The sequence below is a fragment of the Poeciliopsis prolifica genome, unplaced genomic scaffold (genome assembly GCF_027474105.1).
Source record: "Poeciliopsis prolifica strain line A6 unplaced genomic scaffold, Auburn_PproV2 SCAFFOLD139, whole genome shotgun sequence".
In the NCBI taxonomy this organism is placed as follows: domain Eukaryota; kingdom Metazoa; phylum Chordata; class Actinopteri; order Cyprinodontiformes; family Poeciliidae; genus Poeciliopsis; species Poeciliopsis prolifica.
This window is the reverse complement of record NW_026562514.1, coordinates 104,451-115,309: the sequence shown is the minus strand read 5'-3', so window position 1 is coordinate 115,309 and position 10,859 is coordinate 104,451. Positions and strand designations below refer to the sequence as shown.

At 43.0% G+C, this 10,859-nt stretch overlaps 1 protein-coding gene across 2 annotated transcripts; it reads right to left on the bottom strand.

Moving 5' to 3' along the window:
- Positions 1-770: 770 nt before the first annotated feature.
- On the bottom strand, positions 771-10,740 carry tox4b (TOX high mobility group box family member 4 b). Of its 2 annotated transcripts, none has more exons than XM_055025207.1 (9): positions 10,624-10,740; positions 6,736-6,804; positions 5,033-5,320; positions 4,688-4,948; positions 3,976-4,314; positions 3,811-3,891; positions 2,542-3,192; positions 2,307-2,461; positions 771-1,183 (listed from the first exon to the last, which is right to left on the bottom strand). In XM_055025207.1, exons 1-9 carry the CDS (start codon positions 10,627-10,629, stop codon positions 1,126-1,128), a joined length of 1,908 nt encoding a protein of 635 aa, XP_054881182.1. In that variant the 5' UTR covers positions 10,630-10,740; the 3' UTR covers positions 771-1,125. The 2 variants fall into 2 exon arrangements, with proteins under 2 accessions (XP_054881182.1, XP_054881181.1); XM_055025206.1 differs by lacking the exon at positions 10,624-10,740 and adding an exon at positions 7,965-8,611.
- Between the last annotated feature and the right edge of the window lie 119 nt (positions 10,741-10,859).

Genomic DNA, 10,859 nt, shown 5'->3' with positions numbered 1-10,859 from the left:
TCTAAAATTTGCTAGAAAAATTTTCTCAAAAAGACAATTTTAACTTGTACATTTCTAAGATTTCAGAATTTGACTTTTGCAAATTTTCATCTTTTCAAAAAAATTGCATAGTAAATTTGAGATTTTTGGGCAAAAATTAAATTTCTTTCAATCTGCAATGGCCCTAATACTCAGTCACATTTATTACTTTAATGGGGTCGAATCTTTTCATTAAAAGAAACAAAAATAAAATTTATAATGTATTCCCTTTACAGCAAATGCTGCTGTTAGAGCTGGTGTGTTTATTCCATAATGGTATTTCTAATTTCATCCAGAAATGATCACAAATCTTTATATGCAAACTACGCAGCACACGTTCCAAGAGCTCAAATGTACAGGGGGAAGCAGACGTTAGCACCAGTTTTGTGTTTCTGACCAGCAGCCGTTCACTTATGGAAAGTTGGTCACAAATTGTCTTTTAAAAATGTGTTTGACAGAATTCCATTTCTGGCAGGTTCTCTTTTCACACGCCATGTTTAACTCCTTCTTGCACGATCTTGAGATGGTTTGTGCTTGGCGTGGTTGTCGGTTCCCAAATGTCTACATTTGCGCGGATGACAAGACGATCGAATCGTCCAAAACTCCTAGAATTTGTTCACGATGATCCGTCGTCCTTGTATGAGTGAAGGGAAAAGCACAGATGAATAAAATAAATGCATTAGCAGCCCCCCGCCCACATGTCATTTTCCTTATTTTTTTCTTTTCCGAAAATAATTAAGAACACCGCCATATTCATATAAAATGCTCCTGGTTTTATCAAGTTCATTTTTCTTTTTTCCAATTCACAATACATGATCAACATGAAATACGTGGAGCAGCGTTAGCCATCTGTCCGCATCCGTCTGTGTGAACAGATCCAGTGCTTGCAAACAGGAAACCGGAGGCGACTTCCACCCTCCTGCCACTGTGAGGTCTTTGTTCTTGTCCCCGAGATGATGTGAGCGTAAGAAAAAGAAAAAAAAAAAAAAAAAAAAAAAAAACCAACAACGAACCATTTAGGAGCCGACACCTGAGTCAGTCAAACGTGTTTTGTTTGCAGTTCATTCGTAGTATTTAGTCCTGTTTGTGTAGCATCGTTTCCGTTCTCTATGTGACGGTGGTGGAGTTTGACCCTCGGATGGCGCACCAGGCCATGAACACGTCTCTGTGGAGAAGAAACAGCGGGGGGCGGGGAGGGTATTGAAAGTAAAACACGATTAAAATGACTTGGTGATCCTGATACTCTTAGCCGGAATACATTGAAAAAACTCGGATTAAACTAATTCAATTCCCCAGCAAGCAGATTATACAAGTCATCTCTCTTCTTATAAACATTTCTACCCACAAAACACCAACATAAACACTGAAGTAGCCACGACTCACCAGCAGATGGCAACAATGATACAAACATCAAGCAGAGACGTTTTCTGTTCAGTCGTGGCTGAGGATTTTGGGATGTTTAGAAAAAGTAATGCTACCCTGGGTGCTACGTAATGTCAACGTTTTGTGTGTGGGGATTTATCCAAATAAGCGGGTCCGATGAAAATAGTGCAAAAAAACAGAATCAGAACCTCCTTATTTCCCCAATGATCTCAGTGAGATATCGTAGAAAAAAGATTTGCTAACCAGAAAGAAGGAAACTTCACTTCTTATTCAAGATTGGCTTCATTTGTAAAAATCAGCCGTCTCTCAAAATTAAGGAAATTGGCAGCGATAAATCAGCTGGCCGATAAATCCATGCACCCCGTAATTAAACATCTATTTACCCTCAGAAAGCAGACTTTTGTCGTTTAGCCAAACAGCAAATGGTTTTGACTTTATGTCTTACTTTCTATGGAGTCAGACTTGGAGCTACGACCTGTGTTGAATTGAAATGTTATGCAAGTATTTCACTTGAGGTCAGCCTGGAATAATTTCAAGACCCGTTAATGACAAGATCATTTACCCGACATGTTTACTGCATTTATTTCAGGTCCTTATAATAAAAAAGGAAGAACAAAATGATAAAATTTCAGGTTTAACTTAAGACTATGTCACAATAGTTCTGGGTAAAACATATTTACAAAGGAGGTTTTCATCATCTGATGTAAGATGTATATATTTTTGTACATTTCTGGTTTAAGTTCTGCTTTCAGTAAATTGAATTAATCGATAAAACGCTTAATCGCAGAGAATCTTCATTTGGTAAATGAACCTGATTAATTGCAATTCATTTCAAATAATCATGATTAATCGCTTAAACGCTAAACAACAAACTGATTTATCTTTCCTGCGATGTGTGTAAATACCTGCAGTGTGTGGCGACACACTCGTTGCTGCAGTACTCCTTGTCCCAGTCTTCGCTCTCCACCGCCGGCTTGTTGCAGCCGGCGCGCACGCAGATGGTCGGGGCCTGCGCGGCGGTCACACTCAGACCCGGCGTCACGTTCACCTCCACCTCCATCTGGAGCAGCGGACAGAGAGACGAAAACATCTAAACCATGCAGAATAACTCAGGGACTCATTCAAAGTACTGCAGCGTACCCCTTCCTCCGCCTCCGCCACCTCCTCCCCTGCCATCACCACGGCGTCCGGCTGCCCCACATCCACCGTCACGCCCGACGGGGACGTCAACGTGCTGCTGCCGTCGCCGGCTGCCGACACTATGATGGGCGTGGCCGAGTCTTGCTGCCGCGACGAGGGAACCACTTTGATCTGCAGGGGAGGCGGCGCGGTGGCCGTGGCCGCGCCCCCGCCCCGAGGCTTGGCTTGCAGAGGGGGCGGAGCCTGCTGCAGTCTGGGCGGCGGCGGGGTGCTCTGCATCTGCTGCAGCGGGGGCGGCTGGCGCGGCGAGGAAGCAGTGGTGCTGGTGATGGAGACGCCGCCGGACGGAAGCGGCGTCTGCTTGATGATGATCTTGGTGACGGTGGGAGGGTTGGGGGCGGGGCTCGGAGCCGGGGCCGAGGGCTTGGCGCCGGTGCGGGACCGCGTGGTGACGTGAGGCAGGTCCAGGATGATGTTGGAGGTGCAGATGTTGGTGATGGTGTTCTCCTCGGGGTTGTAGTGCTGGGACCTGGAGGGTCGCGGGGTGGAAGTGGAGGCGGGCGTGACCACCGGAGGAGGAGGAGGAGCAGGAGGAGGAGCGAGGGCAGCGGGCGGTGGCGACGGTTCGGTTTCCATGACTTCAATGGGAGCCTGAGGAGAAAAGAACTGCTTACAAAAAGCAAGAATTTTTCTCACATCCCTTCAAAAGCAGGGCTGATTCTAATGATTATTTTAGCTATTGATTAATCGTGATAAGCAATACGTTAATCTTTTGTGACCACCAATCGGATGTAAAAATGGAGCACATTCTGCGTGTTTTTCATTTAAGCTTTTTTGCACACATTAAAAGATGCAAATAAGCAAATATTTCAATTCCTTTCTTAAATAAGATAACAGACTTTGTATTGCCTAAAATGTGAAAACGGCATTCCTCTAGGGAACGCCGTTCACTAGAGGAATACCCATCAGACTGACGGTCTGACGGGGCATTAACCCCTTGCACCCAAAGCTTTTTACATCTCAAGAATGTCAAATGTTTTGCTATTTCCAGAGTTTTTTTCAAATTCAAAATTTAAGTATATTTTTAGCAGTTACTACCTCCTGACTTGCTTTTGAGTATGTTGCATCAACAAATGCCTTCATTTTTTGAGTCTGCAGTCTGTATTCTCCAGTGAATACAGACTGCAAATTGGAATGATGCTCAACCTTAGTTGAGCATCATTCCAATAATCGATTGATAGTTTCAGTCCTACTCCAGCTCAGACTAACCTGGGAGTTTTTGTTGGCTCTGTACTCTGATAGTGCTTTCAAGTATTCCTTCTTTGCTGCTTCATTTTTCCTTTTGTAAACCTGGAGGAAAGTCAAAACAGTCAACAGCACAAATCAAGTCTGATCCAAATATTCGATTGCGGAAAAGACAAAAAGTCCTCCTACTTGTTTTTGTTCCTCTCCCAAACTGTCCCACATGGACGCCACAATCTTAGAGACTTCTCCGAACGTAGCGTTGGGGTTCTGGCCTTTAATGGCCGCCTGCGTGTCCCTGAAGAACAAAGCGTAGGCCGACACGGGTTTCTGAGGCTCGTTGGGGTCTTTCTTCTTCCTCCCTTTCTTTCCTCCTCCTCCTCCACCTGCTGGTGCCGCTGCTCCTTTCCGTCCGACGGCTGAGGAGACACTCGAAGTGGACGCAGAGACGGGGGACTCCGACATGGAGGGATCGAGTGAGATGACGCCGGGCGAAACAGCCAGAGACACCGGAGACTCGACAAGCACGCTCTGATTGCGGGAGGAGGACAATGATCAGTCTGGAAAGTTCTGAGATGAAACTAATCACAGGATTTCTTCGACATGAATTGATCGTGGCGCTCTGCTACAATCAATAAAAGCCACTGCACCTACTTTTCAACGTTTGCCAGTGTATTATAAGCCTGGCATTTTTAGACCCTGATGTTAACGCATGTGGCATCTCAATGACAGTAGACATACTTAATATAGTTTGGCCTTAATCCACAAAGTTTAATGACGTCTTGAAATCTCCCTGATGACGGTATTTAATCAGCAGCATCATGACAACCTCCCAGTCCACCATTACTTTTTTATAAAGTATCCTAAATGAAATCCTGGATAATTTTAGAAGATTCAGACTCACCCGTCTAAAGTCATCCATGTCATCGTCCTGCAGCGAACTGGTGGGCGACGCCGTTGCCGATAACGGATTCTCGGGCGACTGGGGTTGCTGCAACATGTTGCCTCCTCCTAGACCGAGCCCCAGCTGAGCGCTCAGCTCTGATTGGTCGATGGTGGTGAGCTGGTTGGACCCCAGTAACCCCTGGCCCATGTCACCCAAAGGGACGTCTATGGTCACCGGAGAGGAGCTGCTGAACTGAGATCCAATGGGGTGGCCCAGATCCTGAGGAACGGATCGAACCGACAGGAGTGAACAAAGGTAGAAAAGATCTTTAGAATAATGTTTTTTTTTTTTAAAACTCCTCACCATCCCTAACGAGGAGCCAAGCAGAGCGCTTCCTCCCGACTGGTTCATGACCCCCAGGGTCAGGTGCTCCAAGCCCTGCGAGGGAGCGCCGACATAGGGGGCGGCGAAGGACGGGTCGTCCCCTTCCACCACGGCGTTCCCCGGCACCCCCACGCCATCTGAGCCGCTGGCGTCCGACAGCTCGCTGAAATGAGACACCACGTCGGACACGGTGAGCGCCGAGTCCGGGTCCAGAGAGATGGGCGGGATCTCGAACTCCTCATCGCCGAGGCTGGGGGTGTGGAACGTCTGGAGAGGCGAAAAGGCAACAAGAGAAGGCAGAAATGTCTTTATTTTGGTCAAAAACAAATACATGTAGGGATTCTTCTGTAAAACCAAAATTAGTTCCATCTCTGCGTGCAATATCAAAAAAACTAGCCGTCAAAAAACCAAACGGCAATCTGAGGCAGTTTTGTTTAAACCTTAACACAAAACATTTGTCCAAGTTGGAAACTTCAGGGGAATTTCCTGGAGCAGCGCCCCTACAGGCGAAGAGGGGAACAGCTTTTTCAAAGGGTTTGTGTCATTTGACAGTGTGGCAGGAAACTGAACCTCAGCAGCTGAAAATGTAACAAACGTTGCAATTTTTGTTCCCAAATTAACCAAGTATACTGAACTGTCAAGTGTGAAAACTCCAATTCTCACTCCCACACACGAATTCAGTCCATGCCTCCTGCAAGTATGAACCGTTCTTCATCACGTGCAGATTATTTCTAGAGCCTTGGACCGAAGCCCTGAACGGGATTAATTATTTTTATCCCATTTTTACTGAAGCTCTGACAAATCTCCCACTCATTAGTACTGAATTGTACAGTGCATCAATCAAAAATCTCTCTGCTTTTAATAGCAAATCTCTACAAAATTCTGAGATTAAAAAAAAATCAAAAACATATCTGCAGAGTAAAAATATGAGAACATTTATAAAAACAGATTAAACCCCTGAGAAACAAAAGGAGACATTCTGAATGGCTCCACATTAATCCAAAACAATGTGCTCAGAGCACAAAAATACCTAAAAATATGAAACTGAACAGCATTAACTTGAGTTTACTCTCCAGAAAGCATAATCTGGTCTCAGATTCATCATCTTCTGAAATAAAATTATCCTGTTCTTAGGTCATTAAGGAGTTTTGAGTCTGAATTAAGTCATCTTCTTCCCACTGTCTTTTCTTCTTTTATCTTTAGATGAAATTGGCCATATTGAAATTCACAAATTCATTTACATTGCTTTTATCCGTTTTTAATTTGAATATTGTTTCGTTATAGTTACATTACTTCAAAACAAACAATTTCTCATCTTCATTTTACTTCCAACCTCAGTCGTATTTTTTTCATCCTGCCAACAGCGCCAAGCCTGGGCTCTGAAGCGACATCTTTAAACCCACAGAAGAAGAACACGGAAGCCACACGTCTGAATCTGGACTACACAAACTGATCCGGAGAAAACACCTCGGACAGGCCACGACTCAGACATATGAAAGTAATCCTCAGGTGAGAAATTGTTGATTCTAACTTTGCACCCGACGACTCACACAGAGTGCAAAAAAATCCCCAAAAACAGCATTCAGATTTGGCTTTTTGAGGCGTCTAACATAGCTTGGGAGCGTCAGGATAAAAGCTGCGTCTTGTTCTGATCATTCGTAGATGGTCAGCAGAGCCCGTACCTCGGAGGAAGAGAGGAAGGGATGGCCGGACCCAGGGATCGACAGGTAGTTTTCGCTGCCACCGGGGAACTGAAACACACAGGAGAAAACTGAGTTACAGGCCACAAGTTTCCCTTATGACAAACTAATCCTGGCTTTTGTGTTTTGTTTTATTTTTACAGGAATCAAAACAAACAAATAAAAAAAGTGTTAACTTTGACTTACAGAAATACAGAGTGGATTTTAATTCAGCAAATTTCAAATATTAAGTTGCATATTAACATGTGTCATACTGCAAACAACTGCTAGGATGCGATATTTGCAAGTATATTATAAATTAAATACCATGAATGCAATGTCCACGTCAAACTACACTGCCTGTTCAAAAAAAAAAAAAAAAAAAAAAAGATTTAAAAATCTTTTTTGGTTTTGTATCTGGTAATATTTTTATTTTTTTTACCCCTAACAGGGCTAAACAAATCCTTTGTTATCGTGACAGGGCTACTAACAAACTTTCCTAGACCAAATTTTTCAGGACGATAAATTGCCCCAGAATTTACTGCGATAAAATAGAAATATATACTGTATTTTTAGACCATTTTATAAAGACAATAGCATAAATAATGCAAGAACACATTCTCAAAGATCAATAAACAATAAATTCCAAGCAACTTTTAACACTGCAACAGGAAGACATTTTAACTAAATAACAAAAACAAGAGGAACCTGAATTAAAATGACTTATGACCTATCTGTATACAGAATTGTCCTCCAAAAATAAAAAAAACGGGGCTAGTTGAGACTGAAGACTTTTGTCACCCAGAAATCATCCTGACATCGATTTGTGTCTTGTTGCCATTTGTGACAATAGTTTCTATTAAGGCATATTTGTGTGCTAAGATGGCTCAGTTAAAGTCCAGGTTGGAAATCTGTAGTATAACTCAAAATTTGCTCAACTTACAAAAACTTGCTCTATGTTGAAATAATACAAAACGCGTTGAATTCTATAGGTATGGCACCATGTGAAATTTTTCCTGCTACCAAACCTTGGACAGTCTAGATATAAAAAAAATAATGGGTTAGCTTTTGTTGAAAAAAAGCTAAACAATAACAAAAACAAAATTCCTAAAAATATTAGTATTTCACTTGGGTGTTTAGCTTTGGTTGTAAAAAATAATAAAAACAGGGGCCCAAAAAAAAGGTGACAGTGTTACTGACTGCTGCAGGAACTGTGTTTTATCTCCTTTCACCTTGCTGTCAGAGTCAAATCCATTGAAGGCATGCGGGTCCAAGAACTCTGGATCAGCGTCGTGCTGCCCGGTTCCGTCTGTTAAATCCGAGTAAAAATTGAGGTCCATGTTTTCAGCTGGGCCTTAGCATTTACCAGTCGCTTCTCTTTGTCTGGTTTTGCAGCGAAATGTTGTGGACGCCTCCTCAGGTAGCTGCTAATGGGGATACCAGTTCCCCCCGCCGCCGCACTAGTTGTATCTGCTCGCTCCGTCCGCACTGACAGCTCCGCGGGGGGAAGCACCAGGCATGTGTCGCCCCCGGCAGCAGTGCCAAAAATAACCGGTCCGCCGCGCGAGGCTAGCCGCCGGGTTAGCGTGGCCGTTAACCGTCGTTCTTGCTGACTTGTCCCACACCGCGGCTTTTAGCCCTTTAGCCTGGCTACACCGCTACCGCGAGGCTGCGGTACTCGGACCGCCACTGCCAGCCCCGGAGCCCGTCTGTCTGCCCGTCCGTCCCTGGGCGTTTCATTCGGACTCCCTCCGAGAGTATCCACCGAGAGAAACGTTACCGTAGCCGCGAGAGGTGTGTGTATGTATGTGGGGGGTACGGTTCAAGGTGTCTGACAGGCGGAGGAAGACCGAGCGATCCGCCGTGTCTGCGACGTGTTAGCCCGGGCTAGGATGCTCAATAGATTCCCGAGACGTGGATCCGGGACGACAGGGTAAAGTTACGCGGAAGCACAACCGGATGTGAGGTTTCAAAATAAAATCAAAAAGATAACTTTTATTTATTTATTTTTCCCCCCAGAACAATCGATACGCTCTTTGGCCAATTTATTTGGTTACAATTAAATGCTTACGTTGATTTAAACAAATAACTGTAGCGAAAGCCATTTGTTGGGATTCAAAACCGCATCAAGAATTGGGACGAAAAGGGATTTAAGCGACTTTGAACCTGACATGCTTAGTACAATGATTAGCTTTAAGGGTTGGGATTTTAATGCACTAGATTCAACATTTAATTTACCTTCAGGATCAGTAGCATATTTTTGATATTGAATTGAACCAATTTGTCGATCTGACTATTTCGATTCCAGTTCTAGCGAGCCGCATGAACTGGACAAACAAACACCAACAGTTCTGCACGATGCTTCCCTAATGGTGATCAACAAAAAGAAATCAGAAAACAAAAATGTATTAATGTTGAAAAGAAAAAAAACTGGGAGGATGGGTCCAAAGAGAAATAAACAACACGGCAACTGGCAAATCAACTTTACAAGAGGTTCTTTTAGCACGAACAGCCCGTTTAAAATTGTGCATAAAATCAAGCCAGGACTTTGAATAGGCCATTTCAAAAACAATCCCTTTTTGTTTCTGCTTTGTTAGATCCAATCACAATCCATTTGGACACAAAACTTAAATCAGACAATGTCATTGCTTCAATTTTTACAAGCCATCCAGAGACAGATTATCACACTACCATTACCACGCTCGAATATTGGTGTCATTAGTATGATGGATAGAACAAGTTCCATGTTTGTCTTGTCCATTCACAAAATACTGCACCAAAACCTTTAGGGCTCATCAAGATGTATTACAGAACATATGTCTTTTTGCAGGGGATTTTTTTGTCCACTCTGTCTTACTGTTAACTAAAAGAGCCAGGAAAGGCATGGGATCCTTTATTTGTCTTTTTGGTTTCTTCCATGATCTCTCAGTTGAGAAGTCAGTGCACTCCCAGAGTAATTATCAGGAGGCCAGCCACTCCATGTTTTCTCAATTTGTGCGGCTCACTGGAGTCCCACAAGTTAAAAATTGCTCCGCAACCCGTTCCAGGCTCGTTTTCTTATTTGTTCTTGAATCCTATTGGACAAGAATCTGAGATCTTTCGGCGTACATTGTGTCACATTTAACATAAGTTGGTTCTTATCATTTCAATCAGACCTGTGCTGGGCCTAAGTGTACATTGGGTCGTACACAGCTAACACATATGATTTGATTTTCTCATTTAATATTTCACTGTATTAAAAAGTATTTAAAGATGTGAAACGTTTCTGCACCAAATATATATATATATATATATATATATATATATATATATATATATATATATATATCGTTTTATTTTGAAAGCAAGAACCGGAAGTCGCCTTTAAGAAGGTACCAGAGCCAGATATCCCAATGCTACATACGGACTGTGGCTCGACAATAAATTAGAAGGAAGATATTTCTCAGATTCCGCTTGTCGGAGCGCTTTCACAATCTGAAAGTTAAACAGGGATATTAATTAATCCACGTCCTCGTTGGATCCGAGCTAACATATTTTGTGACTAATCTAAAAGATGTTTGTTATGACCGGTAAAAGTTCAAATAAGGTAACTTACTAAAAGCCGGCCGATCCTTGGTGGGGACTTTAGTCATTTTTAAACCGCGTTCAAGCGACGGTAACAAGCAGTTAAGACGAAAAGTTATGTCTACAAGTTCGCTCTTTAATCGTAAAAGCAGTTCAGCTGAATTTTGAAACAGCATTTCCAATAAAGGGACACTTATAAATCAGAGCGGACCAGCTGATCCGCTCAACAAGGCCATCATTGTGATTGTGAAGACCAAACATCCTGTGTTACAGTTTATTAACTCCTATATTTCCGCATGAAATATGTTCAAAGCCAACCACTCTTACCTCCATCCTCACCCCCGGAATCTGAATCACGTTCTGTTTTGTTTTTGTTTTGTTAAATCCTACTTTTTAGGCAGAACTTCGCCCACAATTTCCACCAATATAACATGGCACCGGCTTCCTGATTATGCGCGTTCGAGGAAGTGACGTCGTTAGGCCGACGAAATACGCCAGCGTTTCAAAATAAGAGTGGGACTGTGCGTGACGTTAAAACGTAAAGTTTCGAACGAAACTTTACA